The following is a 27097-nucleotide window of genomic DNA, read 5'->3' on the forward strand; positions in this document are numbered from 1 at the left end:
CTGGTGTTACTTAAAGCTCTCCCCTACTGTATTTCACTACTGAATGATAAATGAACTGAATTACATGTAAATTCGTAGTTTAATTACACAGCTGTGACCCTCAAGAAAGGCAAGACAGGACAGGAAAACACTGAGGCTGTGAGATTGGCTTGAGAAACTTGAGGATAATTTCTTTTAAGAACAAGCCAATCTGATTTTTAATCTAGCACAAGGGGAAGAGTGAATGCCAGGGCCAGGGTTTCATACCATCCTTGAGTTTCCAGTCAGCATCAGGACAAATGAAGTACACCACATTCCACCATCAATGTATCACCTCTTCAGCTGATGTTTGGGGACTGTAACATCTTCCCTCAGCACTGACAGTGACAGCAATTATTTGGCTTTTCATGTAAGGGAGATCATAATAATGTCTTATAGCTTGTCCAGGAAGGTTTGAATTTGAAACACTGAAGCACCATGAGGGAACGACTGAGCCCAAAAGTGATGGCACAGCAGAAAAGCCAGGGAATTAATGTCTAAACAATGAATGTTCAGTAAGAGCAAGCTGTGAAAAAGCAGAAGTAAACTGTAAGCCCTGTAGGCAGACAGGTCAGTGAGAGAGAGGAGGTAAGAAAACAAAAAAAATCCCAGTAATTACCCTGAGTTTTGTCCTTAGAAGTTAAGCAGGCTGTCATGAATCATGATTACCAACATCAGCCACCACTAAACACTCACAGTTGGTCTTTGTGTCTGGTCTCATATGGTTCTTTCCTTTGGGTGACTCAGACATGGATGGCTTTAATCCACACATAAAAATCTTCAAAAATTCAAAGAAAACACCACAGGACTTAAGAAAGCAGAGTTTTAATAAATGGGCTGTAATGGAGACAGGACTAGGGAAATAAAAGTCTTCTTCATTTTCCAACTTCTGAAACAATTTTGACAGGAGAAGAAAATATAAATTATGAAAGACGTGAACACATCCTTTTCATTAAACCAAGAGAAGTAACAAATTGTGTTCTGCACGATAAGTCTCTTCCCATTAGCAACACACAGGCTTTTATGCTAGAAATGAAATACTAAAACTAGAAAGTTCTACAGGAGGCATACTCAAAACCCTCTTGGAAAGCAAGTTATAGCTGCACTGGTTTTGGTTGGTTTTTAGGAGTCACAGAGACAGCCCACTGCAACACTAAGACAACAGAAAGACTCACTAGCATTACTTTCAATCTGAAACAAAATTATTACCAAAAAGCTAAAACTGTACCAAAAACTAAAATTTAATTCCCCTTATCTAGTATGGTATAATGGAGAGCTTCTTTCATAAGAAGCTTCGTATCAGTATTTAAATTCAAACTTTGAGACTTAAGAAAAATAATAAAATGAGAAACACTTTATAAAATCCCTCAAGGATTGAGTCTTTGGAAAGAGCAGCAAAATACTATCTGCAGGAAATTACTCAAAAGGATTCCATCCAGTGATTACAGCATTTACTATAAACCAGTAAGTGCTGCATACACAGCTAATGTAAACACACATGTAGTTTTTGATAAAACCATCTGCAATGCCTGCACTGTACTTCTATTGTTCTAAAACAGTCCAATCTTTTACTCCAAATCATCTCATAATATTCAAGTATTTATATATAGAACAGTTCTTTCCATTCAAGTCAAGACAGCATATCTGTGTGTATATATAAATATATGTATAAATCCCTCCATCAAATTATCAGATTTACCTCATTCTGTTGTTCACACAGAAAATGTAACCAAGTTCTGCAGCTGTCAGCTCACATCCTTCCCAAAACCCTCTGCAACCAACTCTTTTCCAGATCTCCCTCTGACAGTAATAGCTCAGAGCTGCCTCTGTGCTGCCTTTTGGCTTCTGTAGCCTCCAGATGTAACACAGGAGAGTCCAAACATGTCAGGGTGGCCACATCTACATATACATGCACAGACCCCTGCTTTGTGTGCCAGGTACAGGAAATGCAGAACAGAGCTGCAGGAGGACAGCAAACTTCACCAGAAAGGTGATGCACTCTTGAGCACCCTTACCTCTGCTGAAATGTCAGTTCCACCTGCAACGAGCATTAAAATTCTTACACATGTGGATTTTAAAACCAGGACTTCAAAACAAAACCCTCTCCTCATTCCAACACCCTTTCAGAACTCTAGGGCAACTTTTTTTAAATGTTTGGATTACATTTACCTTTCCCTTATATCACATCTTCTACACTATCAGAGCATCATTCCCCTTGGGCTCAGATTCTATTTCACTTTGATTCTTGTTTTCTTCTTTTACTTCTTTAGAGCTCTTCTCCTGCTCCTCAGTTTCTGCTTCAGCCACCTCGGAATTCTGTTTTTCTGTTACAGTTGATGGGTTTTGTTGTGCATCTTCTTTGTTGCTCTTCACCACCTCCTGTAGATTGTACTTCCTGAACAGAACATAGTCCCTCACCACACTTAAGCAACAGACGGTTTTTATTATTTCCACCACAATTGTGTATTGTGGATTATTAAGATCAACCTTGTTTTCTGGATTGAGGCTGCCCACAATTCCTGTAAAAGAAGATGCAATTTAAAAGATGCTGGGCAAACTGTTTAACAGCATAAGCATGTCTTGTTTCTCAGTAATTGCAGTGAGATAATTTTTCAGTTACTTCAGTCCTACTTGGTGGTACATTCTGAGTCCTGCTCTGTTCCACCATTTTAAGCAATTACAAAAATAATTGGCTACAACTGAGGGGGATCTTGCCTCCTCTCTCTTAATTTTTGGGCATTCAATAAAATATTCAAGTAAGGTGGAGCTTTTATATGAGTCAAATATTGAACAGAAATAGTAACATTATCATTTCAATACAGCATCCAGAGAGAAAGCCAAATAGCATTTCAAAGCACATATAACTGATACTGCAAATTATAATCAACATTGTTCTCTCTTCTGCTTATAGTCTCTTAAGTTATCAACACCAACAAGGAATACTGATGTCAGTATTTTTTAAGCTTTTTTTAAGTCTTAGAGAAGCTTTTAGAATTCAACAGAGGTTCTAAGCAAAAAATGTGTATGTCCATTGCAACCTCTTTCAATAGTCTGACCTATGTTGTGCATGCAATCTTGTTCAGTTTTGTGTGAAAACCATACATACCTGCCAGTTCCTTAATTACTTCTTCCCTACTCATATGGCTGTTATTACGAGCTTTGTAAACAATCTGAAAAGTACCCTTGTTAGGGGCTTTAAACCAAGGCTCAAAAAACGTTTCTGTGTATTTTTTCATATCTTCCATAAAAGCCTTGCAAGTTCCAGAAATGGGCAGCATGCGCAGAATGACTCTTGTTTTCTTCTTTTTGGTAGTGTGCATATCCTTTAGTATATGGTGCACCAGGTTCTCAGGTTCTACAAGAAAAACAGTTGGGTATGAGCAACAAATGGAAGGTATCTCTCCACTTCCCCTTCTAAATAATAAGCTGAGAACTTGGCTGCACTGCTGTCAGCCTTAAATCCCTTTATGTAAAGAGTTGTTTAACTATACCAAAACTAAATCAAAGATTGTTTTTCAAAGCAGTTTCCTCTAACTTTAGCTTCTTCACTGATAACAAAATTCATTGGCACGGCCAACGGGAAGGGTATTTGTTTGATATACTCGTGTTTCTTGGAAGCCACACTCTGTGGCCTTTTACTAACACTTTGAGAGCATTACTCAGTATCAGCAGAAGCCCCACCTATGCCCTGGGTTCTGATGAAGACCACGTTGTTGGCACCGCTCTCCACCGACTGGAACCGCCGCAGCTTCTGCTCCGTCGAGGCACGGATCTGGCCAACCTCCTTCTTCAGAGCTGCCTCGACATCATCCTCATCCTCCTCCCTGTCGCTTCCAGACAGCCTCTCCTCGTGATCTGAAAACTTCACACAGGCACCATTTGGTGAGGCCCGAGCAGCAGCGCCCAGCTCACAGCCCGCGCACACAGGGCACGGCACGGCCCGGGCCGGCAGCGGGGCTGCCCGGGGGCTCGCCCGCAGGACCTGGGGCATTCGGGGGCCTGCTGCACACACGCGGCTCCCTCCACACACGCGGCTCCCTCCCCTCACACACAGCGGGAGCCGAGGCCTCGGGGTGCCGCTCCCCCGCCCCGCCAGCCCGCCCCGAGCGCCGCCGGCCGGGCCGCACGCACCTGCTCGGGCCCGTAGAGCAGGTCCCCGTACTCGCCGAGCAGGCTGTAGGCCTCCCCCACGCACTTGCGCTCGTTCATGTTGCAGGTGATGAGGATGCCGCGCATGCCGGCCTCCAGCTGCCGCCCGGCGCCGCGGGGCCGCTTGGCCCGGCCGGCCCCCGCCGCGAAGTGCCCCTTGGGCCGCCGCTTCCGCGCCGCCGGCTCGGCCGCGGCCATCGGGCAGCTCGGCAGCACCGCCGCGATGGCGTCAGCGCCGCGCCCGGCCCGCGCCCGCCCGCCCGGCACAGCGCCGCGCCTGGAGCGGCGGCCGCGGGCACCGGGAGCGAACCGCGGGGGCCGACCCGGGCTGGCGAGCACTCTGGTTCAGCCACCGCCAAGCCCGAAACCCTTGATGCTTTCGCTTCCCCCTCGCTCCCGTTCCAGAGTTAGAGTCTGTGTTAATAATTCCGGAGCCGAGGGGAGAGGAGCAGGCGGACAGCCCTCGGTCCAGCTCTGCAACGCCGCCTCCGACAGCGACCGTGCGCTCCACGGGCGGAGATGCTTCGGCCACTTCCCTGCCGGTCCGACTACCGAAGGTGTCACGGCGTAGACGGACCAGCTAAACCAGAAACTTTGAACAGGTAAATGGAGGCTTGGAAAAACAGCGAACATGTGCTAACAGAAGAGTCGTGGCCCGTAGCGTAGTTCCTAAAGGAAGGTGTCTGTGTGCAGCCCGGTCCGTAAGAGCCGGCTCTCCCTGCTGTAACTTTAAAGCTTCTTGGACAATTAAGAGGGTAAGAATTGTTAAAGGTGGAAAAAACTGACCAAGGCAGTTGCTCCAAATCCAATATAAGAAAACCACCATTGGAAGCAAACTGCACTAGAAGTGGAGAAAAAAATTAAAGTACTTGCTGCTTTTTTGCAGGATTTTTTACAAAGAAAGACACCGCAGATTTACACAATAATGTAATGACATTACACTATATCCTTCTTAGATTAGGTTTGAATACATTCTTACCTGATTCCCATCATTTGTCTGTCCCGGGGGCTACACAGCGAGCTAAAGCAGACACTGATACAAATGAAATGGGAAACCCAGAGAGGCAAGAGCACAACAGTAATCTGTGTTAAATAAAGCATTTAATGAAATATCAGTATCTTACCTTTATTGTTACTTAAAGGATAAAAAACTCTCTAAATTGCTTCAAGAATCACTTTTGATGTCTGACATCTTGTAAAGATATTTTAAAATCTTTCAAAAGTTTAAAAAATTAAAAGTTGTAGGCATTAAAAGTATATTTAGAAAAAAAAGGCAAATAAAATCTGTGTCATTGAAATGTTTAAGGACTGGACTAGTAAAGTATTTAAAATATATGATAGAGCAAAAATTCAAGAGTTGTAGCAACAGCTGCTCATACTCTAACTTTCTAATTTTAGCACTTATAGTTTTATCTGTTCTTTCACTCTTCATTGAGTTACTTTATGATCTGCTGATATTTTTGTGTGTTTGAGCAACTTTCCTCTCTATCTATGTTAACCAAGAACTGTCCTTTTCATCCCATTCTAAGAATATATATCTGACATCACTTGACTGTCCTGATTCCATTAAGCATGAAACTTAGAGAGTTTGGGATTCAGACAAAAAATTGCATCCACTTTCAAGTTCTCATAGAGGGTCTAAGACACAAATATTTTTTGCTGGAAGAATTTTCTGAATTACTGGGAACAGATCCAAGAGAAGTCAAAGCATCTGCATTAAAGGTGAGACCACTAGATTTCTCTTTCAGAAGTGCATATTCCCACTTGAAGTATCCACAGCTTTTCTTATTAGCCCCTTGCTTGCCAACAGGACAACAGAAAAATGCTCTGCCATGATTTGGGCCAGCATTTGACACAGAGAGTTTTTTGGCTCTTCGGTCGCAGTTACACAGAGGGGGAGTTGATTTTCCATTTCTCACAGCTCTTACAGACTCATTCAAATTGACTGTGGAGTTCAGAACTGCAGGAAATACTCCGGGCAAATTTGAACTTTTCAAAGGTAAGGAGTGATCAAAAGAGGAAGCTTTCTCTTGATATACATGAAAAGACTGCTTTTTTGCTGGTGGGCATGTTTTTGGACTAGTTGGCTTTCTTTTAGGAGCCTCTAAAGAAGTAGAGTAATTTCCAATTAATGCTGATTGTGCTGAAACAGCATTTCCCTTTGCAGATGGTAACTTAAAAACTGAAAATTTTGAAGTCTGCCTTTGTACTGTCCCTGTATTATAGATTGTAGTATCAGGGCTTTTGTAAACAACAGACCTCAGAGGTTCCATGGGTGCTACACTTTCCTCCAAACTCTGATCATCTGAACTTGTCCCAGCCAATTGTTTTGAAATTGTTTCTTCTTCAGACACTGTTAGACTGTCTGTACTTGAGTCATCCTTGAGCTGAACAGAGTCTGAATTTTGTTCATATTGAGATTCTGGTATCAAAGCAACATCTTCCCAGTCTGTCAGCAGAGACAAGCACTCAGAACTGGTGCTGATGTCCCCACTGGAGACAGTAACTGAGGGGATGGTGGTGGAGACAAGCACCAGCCCTGATCCCTGCACTGGGAGGCTGGGCCTGGCTGTTCTCAGAGGCTGCCCAGTGCTCAATCCCTGCTGGATGCCTGTTGATGTAGGACTGGGACATGGCTGTGCCAGACCCAGGGGAACAGGAAATCTGTCAGGAGATGCTGCTGAAGAGCTTTGGCTTTGAGCATGGAATTCAGTCCTTGAGCTGCTGCTGGGTACAACACAGACATCTGCAGAGGGATCAGTGCAAGTGATCTGCTGTTCCCCAGCCTGTAGATTAGAATTTGTCTTGTTTCCAGCAATACTCTTGTGTTTGTTCTCAGCCAGAGGTTTTGTTTCACAAGTTCCATTTCCATCTCTAGATGTTTCAGGTCTGCTCTTACTTCCCAGTGGAGTCTTGTCAGTGACATTTACAGTCAGTGTTCTGGAAATTAAATTACTCTTCTGATGTGCCTAGGGAGTCCATAAACAAAAGCAGATTTTGGAAAGTGAATACCCAGACATTTTGGGAATAAATGCACAAAATTAATAAGTGTATCAGCCTAAGGATGTTCTTTCCAAATGACAGTCAGGATGCTGGGTTTGTTATTTGAATAGCTCACCTTTCATCTGTATTCCAGGCTACAAAGCAAGTAGACAGGAAGATACAAAGCAGGGACTAACCTTATCCAACGATTTAGTAACTTTCAGCACACATCCATCACAAATCAGCCTCCAAGCAAGACGAGCAGTATTCCGGGAATCATCCAACCCTTCAAAAGTATGGTTATATTAATGGCTTCTTTTTAACTGCTACTGGGAATAGTTCTTATTACTGGAAAAATGTAATCTAGGTAAGCCTTACAGTAATGACAAGGAGTTACAGAACTGTGACACTTAGTCATCTAGTTCAAAAAAGGGAATGGAAGTAGAAAATTCCAAATAATTCTCTGTGCTGAAACATCTGAAGGATTAGCCATAGAGCTGAATATCAATTCACAATTTTAAATATTCTTGCTCTTTTTATTAGTCAAGTAAAACATTACATATTGTGCTGGAATTCTCTCACATTAACGTGATATCCAGAGCTATCAGGTAAAATCAAGTTTCTTTATTTTCCCTCCACCTCTTTTCTTTTGCATCCTAGCAATTCATAAATTGATCTTGTGAACATACATTCAATAAGCAGTAAAAAAGATTTCAGAAATTAAGTATGAGGTTAGAAATAACAAACTGATCTCAGAGCACTTTCCTTTCTTATTTTGATGGTCTGTCGGACAGAACGTGGCGTAACCTGAAACAGTAGTAACTACTCAGAGTAATAACTAGCTATTAACTAGCTGTTTTAGGTTAACTAGAGCTAAATAGTACTACTTAGCTTCATAAGATGCATATATTTATATATATATGTATATTAAAATGAGGATCATCATGCTTACCACAATGTTCCCGTCCTTCAAAAGCTATCCCCAAATCCTGCAAAGCTCCATTTAGCCCCTTAGGCTTTCTGTTATAGAAGGCCTAAGGAAAGAAATGCAGGTGCTTAACATGAAGCATTTAAAAACTTTTCCCTAGTGAAGCAAAGCCATTTCAGAAATATCCCCTTACAAATAATAAATCTCACAAGGCAATTAAGCAAGTTGGGTATCTGCATTTTACAGTGAGGATAAGACCATAAGTTACTTACCCTGTTAGAAATCAGAATGGAAAGAAACATGAATCCCTTCTCTCAGTCTTAAGCAAATCCATTCTGTCTGAGCTCTGGAGTCATCTGTCTGCACTATGTGGCTTACTTACACTGATGAAAGTCTTAACAGAACAGCATTGAAGAATACAACTATAAATAATACCTTAAGATGCAATCAAGGGCATGAGCATGAATATGTTTGGCATAGGTATGGATTTTTTTTTAAGTGAAAAAAGTGAGTATTACTTCTTGGTCCTAATATGACTATCTGATTTGATCACTACAAAGGGGGAATATTCACACTGTTTATCTTTAGAGACCTAATACTGCAATAAAACCAGGTTACTCTGGTCACTGGGCCATACAGCATTGCCTTGTAAGGCCAGGTACAGCCAGCCTTTGAGGTGAGTGTGGGTAGAAGAGTTTCAGTCTGTCCATCCTCTCACCCTGTACGTCGCTTTGAGATCAATCCAGGAATTCAGAATGTCGGGTTTGCGCAGCTGCTTCCTCTGACACTCGTAGTGCAAACACACACCCAGGTCCCAGTCTGTGCAGGGAGAACCACAGTCAAACCACCACTGCAGAACTGGCCTAAAATCCACATAGTGTGGCCTGTGTGTCCCTTTATGTGGCCTAAAAATCTGTATAAATGGACACAACACCAACACACTGTCAGCACTCTGTGCTGCTGGATGGCAGGAGGCACAGGCTCTGAAGTGGTTGTCCAAGGGAGACACTGGGGTTGCTGCAATGGGACACCACAAGAAGCAAACCCCTGTTAGTAATTAACTTCAGGCAGTTAAAGATCTCAAAGATCTAAAGATCTCTAATTCATTTACATACACTATGATCATACAGTTCACTAAAGCAGAAAAATGTAACAGTGTCAGACCCTGGAGTCAAAGATGCAGCAAACAGGATTCCATGGATTTCATATTTTCGGTCTTATCCCAATATTCCATATTTTTAATACCTAATAATAGGATTTTGGCTGTATAGAAGTGAACACACAATCTCACTAGTGCCACCTAATGTTATTACTGTGCAGAAAAAGGAAACGAAAATGTTATTTACCTGTCCATGTAACAAAGGCACACACTTTTGCTTCTGAAGTAGAATTACTCTGACTATCTGTAGTGAACATCATTTTCTTCTCCTTTTGTATCTTTTGAATCCATTTCATAAACTGTGATAAGCAAATGTTGAGAGGCACCCCTTGATCAACTTGATTCTTCAAGGAACAGAACAAGAAGCATGTATGTGTTAGAATTCACTGAAATTCACTTGAGGTTTATTTCTTTACAGCCTCTTTAAATAAAACAGTAAACAGCAATTACACAATTGTAAAACAATGTTAAGTCATAATTATACCTGTGTTATGCCAGTTAGTTCTGTACAGAATTCAGAGAGAATAGGATGCTCCTGGGGCTGAACATACATGTGGAATTCAGATTCAATGGCTCCTGTTGAGGTGTTTAACAGGACTGCTGGAAATTCAACTGCAACAAATGCAGAGAAGAAGAAACAAAACAAACAAAACAGAACCAAAACACAAAGCCAGAAAGGTTAAAACTGTTCACAAGAATGAGACCATTTTCATATTGGTCCCTTGCCAACTCAGCATATTCCATTACTCTATTCCATTATATATATATATATATATAAACATAGAGTTCAAGCATGATGCCAATAAAGCCAAGGTTATGGGTTTGATCCCTGTATAGATCACTCGCTTAAGAGCTGGACTCGATGATCCTTGGTCTCTTTCAGTTCAAAATATTCTGTGACTTATATTTGTATATATACATATACAATAGATATAAAATCATTTATATTATTTATATATTTATTATCCCTGAAACGGCCAGGGGTTAAAAGGAGCATAATACAAGGAAGACACACAAAGACGACACACGGTTCCAAGCCAGCTCGGTGCACTCACTGATCTCAGGCCCGCGCCGCCCGCGGTCCCCCCAGCACGTGGCCTCGAAGTCCAGGACGATGAGGAAGGCGAAGCGCTGCCCCGCGGCCGCCCGCGCCCCGCTCCGCGCCCGTGCGCTGCTCCGCGCCAGCCCCAACCGCCTGCGGACACCGAGCGAGCTCAGGGGCCGCCCGCCAGCGCCGCGGCCCCTCCGCGCCCGGACACCGATACCGCCAGCGCCGCGGCCCCTCCGCGCCCGGACACCGACACCGCCAGCGCCGCGGCCCCTCCGCGCCCGGACACCGCCACCGTGCCCCCGCCCCGCACCTGGCCAGGCGCTTGGTGGCCATGGCCAACTCCGCGCCCCAGCGCGCTGCCGCCGTTTCAAAGCTCCCGCGGGCCCGCCCCCATCGCGCTCTCGGCGCTCGGCTGCTCCGGCCGCGGCCCCGGCACCGCCCAGCGCGATCCGAGAGCCCCCGGGAGCGCGGGGCCGTGCCCGGCCGTGAGGTGCCGCCTGAGCTCGCCGCTCCCGTGCGGGCCATGGCGAAGGGACTGTGCCTCAACGGGCGCAAGCGGCCCGGCGAAGGCGCGGAGGGGCCGCGGGCGGCGCGGAAGAGGCGGAAGGCAGATGGCGGCGGGCCGGGCCTGCGCCCCGAGGTGAGAGCCGAGCGGCCGGCGCTGAGGGGAGCGCGGCCGGGCCGTGTGTCCCTTTCGGCCGCTTCGCGGGCGTGCTGCTGTGTCCCGCGCTGGGCTGCTGGGAGTCAGCAAAGCCGCGTACAGCGGCAGTGTACCGGGAGGGTCGTGTACAGCCAGTGCCTGCTGATAGCAACACAATGTCCTGAGTTGTCCACAAGGCTCATCGAGTCCAGCTCCTGGCCCTGGAGCTGTGGCCAGCCCATTCCCACCACGTGCCTGAGATCATTATCCAAAGGCTTCTCGAACCTTGGCGGGTTTGGGGCCGTGACCGCTGCCCTGGGGAGCCTGTTAATGGCTTGGATTCTGCTCCGAGAGATGTGGAAAATAACTCATGGGGAGTGCTCAGCATTACAGTTAAGGAAATTTGTTTAAAAAGTAGATACATTCTGCAATATAATCTTCTCATAAACAAAGCAGATCTTGAAAGGAGCGTTGTGTGTGCTCAGCACATGCACCGGTGAAGGATGCAGAGCAGCCCCACGGTCACACCTCACCCAGGGCACACTGAGTCAGTGCCCGTGGAACAGGAGTTGGCGTCTCCAGCCTGTGAGATCAGCCCTGTTTGTACCCGATTGGGGACAAATTCCTGCGGTTGGCAGTACCCTCTCCTGGGCGAATCAAAACCTCTGCTCTTTGCGTGGTTTTTTTTTTGCAAAGCTTTAATTAGGCTGTATTGAAAACAACGGTGTCATTACTTGTCTCAGCTTGAGAGATGAGGCACTAGCAATTGCACCAGCCTGTGCTATTACTGCTAGATGATTCTTAACCACTGGAACCACGAACGTTGTCACCTCTCTTTAACTTCCTTACCCAGTGATGAATGTCTTGAAGAGCACACCAGCTCAGTCCCATGTGGGCAGGCTCTGTCCAAATTACTGAGCACACGGCTTGTTAGTGTGTGGGGGAAAAGAGCTTCCAGTGGGCGTTCATGCTGTGAGGTTTTACGTTCTCTAGTCTTGTGTGGTGTTTTCCCCCCTGTATGCCTTGATGTCTTTTCATTGCCTATAATAAGAATATCTTTAAAATTTTTGCAGGAGTTCTTTGGAAGAGGCCATCTGGTCAGTGGAGGTCACCAAAATGCCACTTCTACTTGCTGATTAGCCTTTAGAAGAATTTGTGCATTTAGGCTTAACTGCTGTGTAGAACTGTGTGGCACAGTCCCCGCCTCATCTGCTCAGTGCTTTCTTTCTGCATCTTCCTTGGATTTTACTGAAGCATTTTTCCCTGCAGGGGTCAGCAAACCCTTGTGGCAGAGCAGATTGAGAGGCACTGTGGCACTGTAGATAGAGAAAACCTCCCTTAGAGTGAGTTGCTACATGTAACACTTGTACAATTGTTTGAAGCTCTACAGCAGCAAGTGGGGGAAAGGGTTGAGAGACCAGAATATTGTTTGCATATCAGTTGTCTCCTTACTGCATACATCTCCTTAGGTTAATCTTTGTTAAATAAATCCTCAAAGTTAGAGTACCTGGGTTACTGAAATGTTGAGTAAATGTAATATAAAAGTGGGATCTGAAAGGAAACTTGCCCATAAGGGGTGGAAGAATTACTTTAAATGTAGCCGGTTGTATCCAGGTAATTTCTTTTTCCTTCTTTTTTCATGGCCTGGTGATTACATGAAACCTCTCTTTACCAGCATTTCCCTTTCCACAGGAAAAGTCCTGTCATTTGTCAGCAGCTCTGCTGGGCGAAGACTCTGAAATCAGCCAGGAGCAGCTGTATGAGCTGCTGAAATACGCAGCTCTGGGGAAATGCCACAACGCAGCCCAGCCCAGGTACAGCCACAGCTGCAGTCAGCCTGCTCCCCTGTTCTCCCCTGGTGTGACAGCATTCCTGCAGGAATATTGGCCATGCTGGGTTTGGAGCACTCACTGTGGAGTTGCCATAATTGTGCAGATACAGTTGTTGTTAGACTTGGCCAGGAAGCAGAATTCCTCTTCTGGCAGAAATCTTACCATTCCATAGTTTTGTTTCATGCAGTTTTGAAAAACTTAATGACTGCTGTGGAGCTGAAGAAGCTCCACACACTGAGAAACAAAATACCCTGTTAAAATATTAACACAAATATTAATGCATTTCATGTTAGATATAATCAAAACAGAGTGTTCTAGAGCATTTTAGGAAAAACAAAGACATTTTAGTCACTTCTCCTTTTCTCTGGTCCCCTTCTCAGAAGTGAAGGGAAAGGGCTTTCTCAGGACTGGAAGGGAAAGGCTGAGGAAGGTTTATAGCCTTGGATGGCAAAAATGAAATGAAATCTTCAAATGAAACTCAAAGCAGAAAATACCCCACTTTAGATTTTAATATGAATAGAAAATTATTTTGTGAAATCTATTTTGATTCATTAATTTACCAGACTGCATGACTACATTAGAATTTGCTGGTATATTCACATTCTGATGCATATGAATGAGGTATATATGTCTTGAAGTGGTATGCAGCAGAAATTTGCAATAACTCTTCTTTCTCTGTCTCCTGTACTCTGTTGCTTCCAGGAATAGGTGGCTGTTCAAGATAAGCTATAAAGCCTCTTCTTATTGAAGTCATTTGGCACTTTGCCATTTACTGACTTAAAAGCTGGGCTGGTTCCAACTTTTTTTTAAGAGTGCTTGTTAATTGTTTTGCTTTGATTTATATATATATTTTTTAAATTATTTCTCTTTTTTAACTGCAGCTGGTGCCGTATTTATCACCAAAGCCACCTGGCTGGGGTTGTGGTTGTTGTTCTGCACGAAATGAGCCAGCTCCATTTCTACAGATTCTATTTACAGTTCAAACACCTCAGGAAAGTGTTCCGCCATGTAAGTCCCCAGACTGCATCTTTGTTCTCTAAACTTCTTCCAGTCCTGAAACCACATCCCAGGGGTAATGGCTGCAGTGGAATTACTGCCTTTCCCAAGGATGTGGCCATCCTTGACAGCAAGTGAGAGGATCTGTTTGCAGCAGATGTCAGCTCAGAACAAAGGACAGGGCTTTGATATTAGGAACAGGATTTCAACACTTATGTCTTTGAAGACTTACCAGGTGAAATGTTTATTGATACTTCAATCCTCTCTTACGTATCCTGCATCTACAGGATGCCAATTAGATTATAAATATCTTGGAATAATTTCAGTAATTTGGAATTTACTGTGAGTGAGGAGACTCTCTATAGAGTTATGCTAGTCCCACTAGTTGAAAAATATCACCTTTATTATTTGCACTTTATGTCAAGTTTCTCCCATTTCCCAGAAAGATTATGAAAATAATTAATTTTCTGACTTACAAGCAACATTTTTGAAAGAAGATAGAAAGGATTTGAATTTAAGCTTCTAAAGAGCTCTTCCTGAACTGCAGTGAATGTAAATCACAACTCAAGTGGAAAGACTGGAACTAGCTTTAGCTTCTATCAAAGAAGGTCTTGAGATTTGCCTTCTTGATCATATCAGGCAAGGCAGATCTGTCCTGTAGTACAAAGAATCCTGTATCATCCCTCATTGGAACGGGTTTGATTTGTGTTGGGTTTGTCTACTTCCTAAAACACCAAATGTATTGCCACTATTTTTTTTTTTTCATCCTCCTCTGAATTTGGCTGGCTTGGGGATCAATGAACTCCTAATTTTCTTCTTGTCTCTGCCTGTCTTTCAAAGTCACTAACACGTTTTCACATTTCCTTTTTTCAGAGATTCACATTAGCACCTTCTGCTAACTTCCCAGTCAGCCTGTATGGAGAAGGAACAAACCTGAAACCTCAAAACACTCCACAAGGTATTTTGTTTGGGTTTGCATTGTCTCTTTCCTGACAGTGACTCACTTTGAAGAGAGATTTATAACTTTGCATCCTCTGCAATCCCAGTGTGCTGCCATGGTAAACTTGTTTAGAAAGGAAGGCATACAATGGCTTAAACCATGAGGCTTCTTACCCTGACTAGTTCAGTAACTCATGTTGGGCTGATTGTCAAAGTGAATGCAAAATGAGAGAAAGTTTTTAACATATTTAATCCCAATCCCTGCTGCTTTACAACTCATTCTAAGATGTATCTAATAAGGAGACAGAGATATAAATTAGGTTTGAGCTAAGAAGATTCTGTCTTTTTCTCTGATCCTCTCTCTCTCCAGTCTGTTGTTCCAGGTAGTGATTTAGAATGGTGCAGCCTCTAAGTGTTGATCTGATGCAGAAACTGAGCTTGACAGATGCTTCTGTATTTTACAGGCTTGACTTCCACCAGCAGTGAATGCACTACTAAAAGCTCAGACTTGCAATGTGATCCCATCATTCAGAGATACGGAGAAAAAAAACAAGGCCTTACGAGCTATACTCTAACTTTAGAAGAGCAGAAAAAAAATGACTATCCCATAGAAGGTCAGTTTTTGGGTGAGGGCTGTTTATTGTTTTGTTGTGTTGGGGGTTGTTTTTAGTTTTGACAGTTTAGTGATACGTTTTGTCATATGAGTTGTAGAAGAAAGATCTTCTTACTCTTGGGTGTGTTTTCCCTCCAGGTTCCCCTGGATGCAAGGGCTACATCTCCACAGAGTGTGATCAGCAGAGGACAGACAGCAGCCCCCTCTTTGGTCTGGATTGTGAAATGGTAAAAATCAGTGTGTGTGGCCTTACAAAATAGAGTCAGGCACCCAGCTCTTATCAGCTCTTCCCAAGTCTGTGTATTTGTTAAACCATTTCTGATATCTTAATATCTGCTGCCAGTCCCTTCCTTGATGGTACCAGTGCTAATGCAGCCATGGAGAGGCCCCAGCAATGGTTCTGGCTATGAGACAGAAATATCCTGAGCAGAGAGCTCAGTTCTGTTGGCTCCCAGAGCAGCAGCTGGATCTGCCAGGCTTGTCAGCAATGGTGCAATAACCCATGAGACTGCTGTGGAATTCCTTCTCAGCTCTCTCCAACGTTTGGGAAAGATACACATCTTTACATCTTTCCTTTAGCCATTACAGTTCCTCTGGCAGCTTCTTGGTGAAGAGTCCTCCTTTAGTGCAGTTTTAGCTTTGCAGAGATGCCTTGCTGATGTTTGGCATCAGCGTTGAGTAACTATTGATACACCCTGGGCTCTGCCTTTTAATTGTACAATGTCTCTGGGCCTGGTGCTGTCAGTGGCATTTGTGCAGTGCAGAGCACAGACTGATTCTGTGAAATCAGCACTTCTTTACAATGTTTTTCTGTGCTCTGCCTGCCTGCATGTTTGCTGTGCTTACAGTGCACATTTAACAATTAGAGTGAAGCACAGTAGAGTGTAAACCCACCAGCTGTGAGTGGTACATCTCTAAGTCAAGGAATTCCTCCCCAGTGATGCTGCTGCAGCCAAAGCAGATGTTAGTTAAGGTTTTTGGGTGGCAGCATCGTGCTGATTCAACAACTGCCTCTGCTTCTTCCTGACAGTGCCTGACTGCAAAAGGGAACGAAGTCACCCGTGTGTCCCTGGTGGATGCACGGGGCCAGTGCCTCCTGAATGAGCTGGTCAAACCTGAGAGCACAGTGGTCAACTACCGCACCAGGTCACTGGCACAAACCTTCCTTATCTCTTTCACTTTCAGAGCTGCAGCCCTTCCACATTCAGCCTGTTCCACAGGGCCTTTCAGAAACCCCTTGATTTGCACAGGTGCCTGCTGCATTTCCCTCAGTGTGAGGAATACAGTTCTTGCTGTGTGACTAAAGTGTCCAATGTGATATGTGCAATGTGGGGCTACCAGGCAGAGCCACTGCCATTCTGCAGTGTCCATGGGAAAGCTCTGTTACCAATTAATGATACACAGTACAAGTTACTCTTCACTCATAGTTATAAATTAAGATGGAGTCCATGGCTAAATTTGCTCATATGTAAAAAGTGCATAGAGCTTGTACACACCTTAGGGTGGGGTTCAGGATTGTAACAAAAGCGGGCAAAACTCAAGGCTTGTCTTCCTCAAAACTTCACCTGGCTTTATCCAGGAGGTGATGTCCCAGTCCCCTCAGGTTACTTGGAAGCATCTCCTTCAGACTTGCAGTATTTCCTTATCTGTGCTATCTGATGCCAACTGCATTACTTAAAAATACCTGGGAGAAATAAACTTTTGAAACAGATGTGATAGCACTTTAGCAGTTTAGCTGCAGTATGTCCTCTGATGTTGGAACAGAAAACAGTAGATAGCATTCTGTGATTAGCTACACTGAGTTCATGTTTCATATTCATATCACAGGACCTGCTTTCCAGCAGTAATGTTTTCCAGCATACACTGTTGCTAATGTATTGCTTTTAACTCACCCAACTTTTGTTTTGAAGATTCTCAGGAATCACAAGGAAAATGCTTCTTCCAGTGAAGACAAGACTGTCAGACATCCAAACCAGGCTAAAAAAAATGCTTCCCCATGATGCAGTATTGGTGGGTCATTCTTTAAATTCTGATCTTCAGGCTTTGGAAGTGAGTATGTTTTTAAGACTGTTTTTCCCAACCCTGTGTTACTCATTTCACACCTGAAAACTCTTTAACAATTTTTCTTTTTATTAGTGAACACTTGTTAATTGCTTTTTATTATGAATAGCCCTATATTTGTAAGGATTAAAAGTCAAGAACTCTCCTTACAGCTATAAAATTTGCAAGGGGCTGTTCAGAACCCAAAGGAGAGAAGTCTGTCCAGACACAGATATTGCTGCAAGTGCAGCTTTACCCCTCTGCTTCAGCCAGGTGCTTCTGATAGCTCTGTCACGGGGAGAACTGAAGTCCTTTCTGTGGGTAATTTAACCATCTAAAATGTTTGAATCATAGTTAATCTTTCTAACCCAATCAAGATCTTCCCACTAGAGTGGGAAGTAGAAAGGAGAGTTGGACTTGTTTCATTATTTCTTTTGCTCTCTTGTGAATGAGGTATGTCAGGGAGAAACTGGCAACTGAAATGAAAAGGCAGAGGCACAGAAAATTGTGGAGTTACTGTCCAGTTCTGTATGTCTGCTGTTCTTAAACTATAGTGGTGATGATTTTTCTCCTCCAGATGATCCACCCCAGCGTTATTGATACTTCACTGCTTTTTGCCAGAAGTGAAGGTCGAAGATTTAAGCTCAAATTTCTAGCCAAAGCTGTTTTAGGGTAAGATTATTACTGTACTGTCATGGGAAGGACTAGAAACTGTCATGGTGGGTCATAGGGTCTTACTCTGCTGCTAATAGTATCAGAATTATTATTTTGTTACAAAGATTCAAAAGAAAGGAGCAGGTTGTACAAGTAAGACATGGTAAAAAGGAATTTACTGGCAGCATAATAAATGAGCTTGTCTTTGAGCAAGCAGGAATGCTGTGACCCAACCAGATCTGAGTCCCAGCAAAACTCACCTGCCTGCAGGGCTGAAGAGCTGTATTGAATTGTAGAACAACAGAGGCACTCTGACTCACACAGATGAGAGCTGCCTCAGTTGGCAAGAAAGAAAGGTTAATGCATGAAAGTCTGATTTACTGACTTAAATCATATTTCCAGAGTGTCAGCTACCACTGGCTAGTAGCTTAGGGAGATAGTTCTCCCCATGCTCACAGTGAATGCTAATACTCTGCAGTGCCAAACTTCACTGAACTGAAGGTTGCCCTCCTCTCTGTGTGCAAATTGTGAGTTGGGCCATTGGTCAAGAAAGAAGTAAAATTTAATAATAGTCATGCATCAGAGTAGCAAGTATTAGCACTGCTTCTGTCAGATTTCCCCTGTGCTTGGCCCTGGTGAGGCCACACCTGGAGTGCTGTGTCCAGTTCTGGGCCCCCAGTTTGGGAAGGACCTTGGGACACTCAAGTGCATCCAGAGGGGGCAACAAGGCTGGAGAGGGGCTGGGAACACAAACCCTGTGAGGAACCACTGGGGGAGCTCAGCTGGGAGTGCTCAGCCTGGAGGAAAGGAGAATCAGGGGTGACCTCATCAGTCTGCACAGCTCCTGAAAGGTGTAGTCAGGTGGGGGTTGGGCTCTTTCTCCAGGCAGCACTGACAGAACCAGAGAACACAGTCTTAAGCTGTGCCAAGGAAAATATAGGTTGGCTATTAGGAAACAGTTTTTTACAGAAAGAGTGATAAAGTACTGGAATGGCTGCCTGGGGAGGTGGTGGAGTCACCATCTCTGGATGTGTTTAAAAAAAGATCAGATGTGGCACTCAGTGCCATGGTTTAGTAGAGGTGTTAGGGCTGGGTTGGACTTGATGATCTTGAAGATCTCTTCCAACCCAATGATTCTGTGATTCTGTACATTCCATAAACCATTTTGCTCAATATTGCAAAAACATTTCTTGCAGTAACTTTTGGGAATATTTCATAAGAATGCTGCACAGAACTGAAATCCTTTTTGGAGAGGGGAAAGCTCTTTTGCCTGAAAAGGACTCAATTATCCTTTTTGGAGAGGGGAAAGCTCTTTTGCCTGAAAAGGACCCAGTTTAGAAAAGACAGGATGTTGGTCAGTGTGCAAAACCAGATAACCTGCTTGTACACCTAATTTTGATGCCCTAGAAAGGAGATTCAGTGTGAACAGAAGCTTGGGCATGATCCTACAGAAGATGCTAGAGCTGCATTGGAGTTAGCTCAATTCTTCATTGAGCAAGGACCAACAAAGGTATTTATATCTAATTAAGATTTCTGTCCTAAACTACAGAACATAATGTTGTTGTGCTTTCAAAGAAAAACCCTCCACTCCTGCCCATCCTCCTATTCTCTTTTTAAAGGAGAAAATGGAGCTGTGATAGAGGGCCCAGTTTTGACAGCTTGTTCCAGCCTATATCCAGGTACCTGAATAACCTGGGCACTACCAGTGCTCAGTACTCACTGACATCAGCCAGCATTGCTGCTGATCCTGGGTAAAGAAGGACTGAGACATTTCCAGGCTGCAGGAATGCCTGTAATTTTTCTAGATCAAACAAGAGAGAGACCTTTTGTGTGGTGGTAGTGATTCAGCTGGTTTTATGAGTCCCTTGTGCTGTTGATTTCTGAGAGAACTTTTTTGGAGATGACTGCCTGTTGATGCTGTGAGTGCTGCATGCTCGAAAATAACAGAAAATAATAAGGCAAGAAATTAATGTCCGTGTTTCTTCACTGCTGGAGTGTGCCTGTGTGACTCACAGGGAGAGCACAGGCTTTTTGTCAGCTACAATTAGCTGATGAGATGAAAGCCAGCTAATAATCTTCTTCCTTCCTCAAGGTAGCAGAACTAAACTTGGAGATGCTTCTGACAGCTGAAAAACTGGCTGAGGTCTCACAGAACAAAGCTGTGCTACAGCCACAAGGATGTGGGTTCCAGGAACAGCTGAATGAGCCTCCACCATTATCCAAACCATGGTAATAAGGTTCTCAAATATGTATGTTTTTCCTTCAGTTGAATCCTCTGTAAAATCAAGTGCCTTACATTTTTGAGAAGCAATCAGGATCTTCAGACAGACACAAATAATTGCAGCATTTATTGCTGAAAAACTTTAGCAGTTTCATCTCAAATTTCACAGAGTATTTCTAGGCTTCTTTTGATGTTGTGGACAAGAATATTCTTTCAAATTTCTTAACTGCATTACAATTCTCTGACAAGTATTTCTTGAAAGTTTTTCTTCCCCATATTGAAAAGTATTGTGATTCACAGTGTACTTCTCTCTGCTAGTTTTTTAGATTGTCTGCAGGTGACTGGCCAAAAACCCCTCCTTTTGGGCAGACAGGGATTAGACTCTTCTGGCCTGTGTCAGAGTAACCTGAGCACTTCAAACAAACAGGTGAATGGACTTAGAGTGGGTTGGTGTAAGCATCAAAATAGTTCAAAGTTGTTCTTATTCTGGGAGTGGGTAGATGAGTCCTATTTTAAAAGCTGACTGACAGTTCTGTTAGCAATAGTGTTAATACCAGGTTAGCTAAATCCATTTGAGCATTTCGGAAATGAGCTTTGATCCTCTGCATCCTCTCATGACTCACCAAGGAAGAATTTCTGCCTGAGGATTTTCTTGGACAGTAATGAAAATTAAAGTTGGGAGTTAAATTCAATAGCCTTGTTTTTGATCCTCTGCAGTACAATTGTCTTGTACCTCTTTGAGCCTTGGTTGCTCTTGTCCCTCCAGATCCTTCAGAGAGCCTTGGAAGATGTTCCCCTGTCCAAATTCAGTATCATTCAGTTCAGTTTGAGTCCAGAGTACCTTGCATCTCACCTTCATGCTGGACTTCATGAAAAGGTATTATTTTTTGTTTGAGAATAGTCTTCACGCTGAGCTTGTAGAGAGAGGTGATTTATCAGGAGGCACTGAGTAGTTAGTTCCTTTGCTTTGTGAAGTGCCTTCTCTAATCTGTGTTCCAACAGGTGAGAAGCAAGCTGACTGACATGCTGACAATTTACGCAGGTCCTTTTGAAGAAAACTTTTGCATGAAGTCTGTGAAGAAAGAATTTGGGAGGTGTGGACCAATCCAGTCCCTTACAGTGGTAACTGAAACATTCCAGGTGAGGAGCACTCAAAGGTTGCAGACAGGCCTGGAAGGTCTGAGTAAACTCTTGGAAAGATACAGATTAGAACCAAAGAAATACCAGTTATTCTGTTTGGAGGGTATTTTGTGGTAGTTCAGTCATCAACTACAATCATTCAGGGCACCTAAAAAGCTGCTCCACACAATGACAAGAGCAAGTGCAGCTCATGTGCTGCTCAGAGGACTTTGAGTGCTGGGGAAGCTGAGGTGATTTTTGTCCTTATAAAGAGAACTGATTTGTTAAGGCCTTTAATAGCCAAAGGAGAAAAAAAAGGGTGGTATTAATTGAAGAGTTAATTGAAGGGGGTTTTAAACAGCTAGAGTATGTGGAATATTACATATTTTACCCTCAAACTTTTTTTATATTATTCTAGTTTTAAAAGAAAACAAAACTTTATTGAGACCTGACTTTTTAAAAGGGAGGGGCTAATGTGTCTCACTGCTAAACCTGAAGTATCTTATTCTCTATTTCAAGCCCTATGTCTGTATCCAGTACGAAGTGCTGGAAGCTGCCCAGCTTGCTGTGGAAAGCCTGAATGGAGCTGAGGTAGCAGGATCCTGCATTAAGGTAAAGGCAAACAGCAAAAGTTATGTTCAGTCCAGGCACAGCCTCCAATACATCTGAAACATCACAGCAGAGTGTCTGGGCAAGTGCTTGTGCTGTTAGAATCTCCCTGTCCCTGCACAATTCAGGGCCACTGACATAAAGGAAGTGGCCAGATCCCTCTTGTTTTAACTTTTTGCCTGTCAGCAGAAGGGAGTGAGAAAGAGTTCTGACCTCCAGCTGCAACTTGAAAAGGCACATCCAAGTAACAGGGCTATACAGAGTATGGCATTTTATATGTTTTATACAAATATGATCTCCCTTTATCAAGACTAATTAAGTTGGCCTTCATTAGTCATATTTATTTCAAGTGATGAAAAAGAACCTGTCTACTTTTGGTCATGGGAGAAAAATACTTTAAAATAGAAGCTCAGAACACAAAGCAGTGTAGGCTGACTTGCTTTTTATTCCTGCTGCATCCACCCCAGGTCCAGAGACCAGTCACTGCAGCAATGCTGGACTGCAACGTTCTGATTAAGGAATTAGAACTGGATGTAGAAAATAAAGGTGTTATTTATGTGGCTGGTCTAAAGAAGTCATTAACAGAGACAGACTTGCAAGAAGAATTCAGCCAGTTGAAAGACCTGGAAACACTGTTCCTGCCAAAGGATCTTCAGAGTGGAAAGCACAGGAACTGCTGTTTCCTCAGTAAGTAGCTTCACACACAGCCTGCATATTTCCTTCAAATAAGGTCATTCAGCAGCCCTTGGGACTTTTCACAGACACAGCAAGAGCTACTGAAACCCAGGTAGGGGTTTCATCCTCATAGGGATGGTATTTAAAATGCTCCAGTGAAAGCACATATTGTTTGGAGGAGCACTTTACAGCTAAATATTTAAGAGGAAAAAACACCTGCTTAAAAAACCCCAAACACTTACTTAGAAAAATTCCAGGGTAACTAATGGGCTCCAGTACTTCCAGGTGAGGGGTGGCTACTGTGCAGCTCCACACAGGCCAGGAATCACCTCTGAAAGGTGAGAACAGCTCAGTGGGTGCTGCTGCAGCCAGCTGGCATTTCTAGTCTGATGTTTATCTGCAGCAAGATGAGGATCTGCTTGCTGCAGTGATTTGTTTCTCATCTCCCTCCTGCTCCACAGCTTTAGCCCTGCCTTGCAGGTGCCAAGGAGGGCAGCATTGCCAAAGCACGTTCCCTTCTCTTTGCACTTCAGAATTCCAGAAAATCCAGAGTGCTGCGGATGCCCTTGAAGCCATAAATGGATGGACCATGAAGGGCAGTGAGCTAAGAAGTAGGAATGCCCTTGCTCCAGGTCACCTCTGGAAATGGATTTGGCAAATGAATCACAGCAATGGGAAGCAAGGAAAACACATCTTCTATGAGAAAATGGAGCAGCTGTCTGACTCTGTGAGTGTGAGGCTCTGCTGATGTTTGTTGCAGTTAGTGAGGAGGGACTGCCCTGGGAACCTGGAGAGGTAACTTTGAGCTGACTGAGGTGCAGAGCTCCTGTGACAGAAGAGTCTCCTTGTGCTGGAGCAGAGGAGCTGCCAAGGATCAGTTCCCACAGAGCAGCTTAAGAGATAACACCACACGAGATAATGTGATGTTTGCAGGGTGCTGCATAACATTGAAACCAGCATAGCTGCACAGGGCAGTGGGTGGTGCTGCCCAGGAACTGAAACCTGGATGGGAGAGTTGACAGGCACAGGGAGAGGTGAGGGGCTCTGTGGCTGCACAGGAAAGAAGGGCTCCAGCTGAGAGCTCTGGAGGTGCAGCTCCCATTTTTGCCATGGTGCCATTTGAGCAGGGCCTGTGGTTCTCCCTGCAGCTGGGCCACTTCACTGCCAAGGGCCGGGCAGGAGCAGCAGCACTGCTGCCCTCACCTGTGCCATCCCCACACACTTAGAAGTATAATTGCTGATGAATGGGAGACTTTAATGCTTCTATTCTCGTATGCAGGAGCAGGATCTAAGGAAAAAGGTGAAGAAGTTAGACCAGCATATCAAAAAGCTTTATAGGAGCCTGCAGAATAACACCCTGTGTGTTGTTCTCTTTCCTGGAGTGAACAGGTAATGTGCTACCTATTTTGCAAAGAACCAAGGAAAATAGAGATCTGAATATTTTTATCTTAATCTGTTAAAAATTAAAGCCCTGCAGAAGGAAGAGAAAGCCCAAGAGAAAGGCTGAAGAAGCTGTTGTACTTAATCTGACCTTCATGTTTGGCCAATAAAACCTCAGCCCTAAGTCCTGCCCACAAGCAGAGTCAGAGTCGATGTATCTGAGGGTCCACAGTGTTGATTAATTGTACAGATCCTATCAGCTCCCCCACCTCCCCCAGAGGATGTTTCATCCCCATTGACAGTGAGATAAATTCTGTGTGGCCATGAGAGAATCAAGCAGAGTTTCCACAGCATGCAGGAGTTTTTGGGGTGTTTGGTTTCCAAAACCACCAAACTGCTGCAGCCAAGGCCTCACCTACCAGTTGTTGTGTTGTGGTACCCACACTGTGCTTCAGCCACAGCTGACCAAGGAGGTGCTTCATGCCCTTGTTCTCATGTGATGGACAAAAATGAGAAACCCCAAATTTGTTCAGAGTCCTTCAGCTTTTGTAGGAAGGAGCAAGTTGTGAATTTGAGTTGGGCTGCAGCACTGCTATCAGGGATACTTCCCTGGAGTGGGCTTCCTGCATTTCAGCCCCTGGGCCTGAACTGCCACAGTCTCACTGTTTAATTATTAACCAGGAAGGGTCAGTCTCCCCTAAGCAAAGCCCTGAAGACATGCACACTTTACCATCCTTCTGTGCTCTCACTGTCACTGGTCAGCCTAATAAAGGTCACATTTACCTTTCTGCTGCCTTCTTTGGGCTAAAACTGTATCTGTTTGTGCATTTCTGAGCAATCATTTGCCTCTCTACACCCTGTATCACCTCAGGTACCTGGCACACTCACCTGTCACCCCATGGGAAGGTCTGAGGCAGGGATGGCTGTGAGCTGCAGTCCCACACCACGTGTCCTTTGCAGCAGAGTCACTGGGCTCAGCATGTCCCAGTTTACTTTTCAAGGGCCATTTCCAACTATTCTTGCTTAGCACGATCTTCCATCACCAAGGGGTGGGAATCCCACCAGCAGAAGAGGTGGATTCAGGAATCTGCATCCACAGGGAGCCCTTGGGAGCCCACAGAGCTTGGCTCACACTCTCAGGCTGCTGAGTGGGTTGGATGGGAGTTCCATCTCAGGCTGGGAAGAGATTTCTTGCCAAGTGTGAGGTTCCTATATTACTGTTTCCCTGAGGGCCAACAGTTCAGAGGAGGCTTCTTGATTAAAAAGGATGCCAAATAATTGTGGGGTGGAAAAAGAATTAATTTTTCAATGTGCTGACCTGGGGGGTTGCAGACCTCTCACTGCCAGCCCAGCAGAGTTCTGTGCATGAAGGCTGAACTGAGCAGAACTAACACAGCTCTTGTTTGTGTTGCAGCACACATGGATCACAACCCGGCCTTGGGCTGATGGGAATAAAAGATGATGAAGGGAGGAGTACTTGTTAAACTGCCAAGTTTTTAAGCAGTCTTTTGTTAAGATATTTTTAATTACTTTAAATATTGATGTCTTTGTAAAGATCTCTTACCATAAGAACAATAGGCTTTCACTCTGTATCTTCTAAAATGTCTAAAAATAAAAGCCATTCAAAGTGTCTTAAAGCACAGATCCTTTTCCATTAACCCCTCTTGCTGTGGGAAGGTCAGGCCAGGCTGGTGCTGGGGCCAACTGGAGCAGTGCTCCACAGGGGCTGGGCAGGATTGGCCTGTGGATGTCATTCCCTGCTGGACACCAAGGTACCAGCTGGGGATCTCCCCTGGAACATCCCAGGCCATCAACCAGCCAGCCAGGGCAGTGCAGAGCCTGCAGCAGCTGCTCAGCAGTTAACAGCCAGCCCAGGAACTGCGTGGATTTCTGGAACTGTGCAGTGCCAGTGCCTGAACTGGAGCCGCTGCCTCCTTTCTGGGAAAGTGCTGTACTTAGTCCATGGAAAGGAGGAATCAGTGATTCATACTTCTTGGACAATCTCCACTTTCTCCTCCCTCCCTGACCACCCCCACCCTCCCCTCACACACAAAAACAAAAAACAAAAAACAAAAAACAAAACAAAAAAAAAAAAAAAAAAAAAGAAGTTTCCTTGTGGCTGTGGGAGGGGCAAGAGATGTTTTAAGGAAAGCACATGGCTGTGTGGACTTGGCACAGCATTGCTTTCCACAGGGAGCTAGAAGCAGGATGAGGTGGTTTGCAACCTATCCTTTGCAGCCACTGCCACCTGAAATAGAGGCTGCCTGAGCATCTCTTGTTAACATACAGAATTTCCAAGCACAAAGATGTTTAGAAGAGTTTTAGGCACTGAGAAAAAAAAACTGAAAAATTAAAGGAAATGTTTGTTAAAAGGTTTGACCATGAAATGAGGGATTTTTTCATGTGAATTGGAATAGGCCAAGATAAAGCTGAAATAGTTATCATTCCAGAAATTATTAAATAATCTGATGGAATATTTACACCCTCCTAGTTTCCAACCCCCTGAGTTCACTGTGCTGGGCTGGGCTCACTCCTTATCTTGGGATTTGGAAGTTGGGAGTTGCTGCGTGGAGGGGGAGGCACCAATACAGGAAAGCAGGAGAAAGCCCAGAAGCAACAGTGAGCAGGCAGGAGATGCTCATGTCAGTGTCATTCATGACTAAATTTAAACCCACATGAAAATTAAATCTATTATTCAGCAAGATGAATGCAGCCAATTTTTTCTCACACTAAGGTACTTTGGCCACTTCAGGTGAGCCTGGCATTCCTTTGTCTGCAGCTATTGCAAACTGGCATAAACAATAACATCAGTGCTACTACAGAATGTGAAAGGGAGCCAGTGCCTTCAGCAGCACAGGCAGCCCCTGCTGCTGAGCCAGTCCAGCAGAGACCAGGAGCTCAGGGCAGGGGGTGAAGGGCAGACTGACCCCAGCACTCACCCCTCTCTAAGGATTCACTCCTGTTCAGGCTGTTCACATCCAGCATCTCCTTGCTGCAGACACTTGCACTGCAAGGTTGAAAAAAAACCAGCTAGTTTTCCTTCCACACACTTAAAAATTATGTGGTCACCTCTCTGCCAGGATTTAGTGAGC

The 27097-nt window shown here is 44.2% G+C and overlaps 3 protein-coding genes across 3 annotated transcripts; 1 reads left to right on the plus strand and 2 right to left on the minus strand.

Moving 5' to 3' along the window:
* Window positions 1–827: 827 nt before the first annotated feature.
* Window positions 828–4396, minus strand: THUMPD1 (THUMP domain containing 1). The gene is made up of 4 exons (XM_059861595.1): window positions 4150–4396; window positions 3700–3880; window positions 3125–3373; window positions 828–2537 (listed from the first exon to the last, which is right to left on the minus strand). Exons 1-4 carry the CDS (start codon window positions 4363–4365, stop codon window positions 2209–2211), a joined length of 975 nt encoding a protein of 324 aa, XP_059717578.1. The 5' UTR covers window positions 4366–4396; the 3' UTR covers window positions 828–2208.
* An 855-nt stretch (window positions 4397–5251) lies between these two features.
* Window positions 5252–10620, minus strand: ERI2 (ERI1 exoribonuclease family member 2). Its single transcript, XM_059862062.1, has 8 exons — window positions 10598–10620; window positions 10292–10518; window positions 9721–9848; window positions 9424–9580; window positions 8796–8896; window positions 8102–8183; window positions 7347–7435; window positions 5252–7136 (listed from the first exon to the last, which is right to left on the minus strand). Exons 1-8 carry the CDS (start codon window positions 10618–10620, stop codon window positions 5787–5789), a joined length of 2157 nt encoding a protein of 718 aa, XP_059718045.1. The 3' UTR covers window positions 5252–5786.
* On the plus strand, window positions 10604–25642 carry REXO5 (RNA exonuclease 5). Its single transcript, XM_059861587.1, has 19 exons — window positions 10604–10927; window positions 12620–12741; window positions 13641–13767; window positions 14629–14713; window positions 15159–15308; window positions 15446–15534; window positions 16338–16453; window positions 17218–17356; window positions 17925–18019; window positions 19409–19511; window positions 20094–20230; window positions 20541–20649; window positions 20989–21099; window positions 21225–21362; window positions 21861–21953; window positions 22418–22637; window positions 23159–23352; window positions 23905–24014; window positions 25420–25642. Exons 1-19 carry the CDS (start codon window positions 10619–10621, stop codon window positions 25487–25489), a joined length of 2517 nt encoding a protein of 838 aa, XP_059717570.1. The 5' UTR covers window positions 10604–10618; the 3' UTR covers window positions 25490–25642.
* Window positions 25643–27097: the final 1455 nt, after the last annotated feature.

The sequence above is a fragment of the Haemorhous mexicanus genome, chromosome 17 (assembly GCF_027477595.1).
Source record: "Haemorhous mexicanus isolate bHaeMex1 chromosome 17, bHaeMex1.pri, whole genome shotgun sequence".
NCBI classification, from domain to species: domain Eukaryota; kingdom Metazoa; phylum Chordata; class Aves; order Passeriformes; family Fringillidae; genus Haemorhous; species Haemorhous mexicanus.

What these genes read in the sequence shown, in the direction of transcription:
- THUMPD1 (XM_059861595.1), bottom strand. Translation starts at nt 4,365, where the DNA reads ATGGCCGCGGCCGAGCCGGCGGCGCGGAAGCGGCGGCCCAAGGGGCAC. An exon ending in TGCTCTACGGGCCCGAGCAG is followed by an intron (nt 3,881 to 4,149) that starts GTGCGTGCGGCC and finishes GCCTGTGTGAAG; the next exon opens with TTTTCAGATCACGAGGAGAG. An exon ending in AGTAATTAAGGAACTGGCAG is followed by an intron (nt 2,538 to 3,124) that starts GTATGTATGGTT and finishes CTTCTTTTACAG; the next exon opens with GAATTGTGGGCAGCCTCAAT.
- REXO5 (XM_059861587.1), top strand. Translation starts at nt 10,619, where the DNA reads ATGGCCAACTCCGCGCCCCAGCGCGCTGCCGCCGTTTCAAAGCTCCCG. An exon ending in TTGGTCTGGATTGTGAAATG is followed by an intron (nt 15,535 to 16,337) that starts GTAAAAATCAGT and finishes TCTTCCTGACAG; the next exon opens with TGCCTGACTGCAAAAGGGAA. An exon ending in GTGGTCAACTACCGCACCAG is followed by an intron (nt 16,454 to 17,217) that starts GTCACTGGCACA and finishes TTTGTTTTGAAG; the next exon opens with ATTCTCAGGAATCACAAGGA.
- ERI2 (XM_059862062.1), bottom strand. Translation starts at nt 10,620, where the DNA reads ATGGCCACCAAGCGCCTGGCCAG. An exon ending in GCCACCAAGCGCCTGGCCAG is followed by an intron (nt 10,519 to 10,597) that starts GTGCGGGGCGGG and finishes CCGGGCGCGGAG; the next exon opens with GGGCCGCGGCGCTGGCGGTA. An exon ending in TGAAGGACGGGAACATTGTG is followed by an intron (nt 7,436 to 8,101) that starts GTAAGCATGATG and finishes ATACTTTTGAAG; the next exon opens with GGTTGGATGATTCCCGGAAT.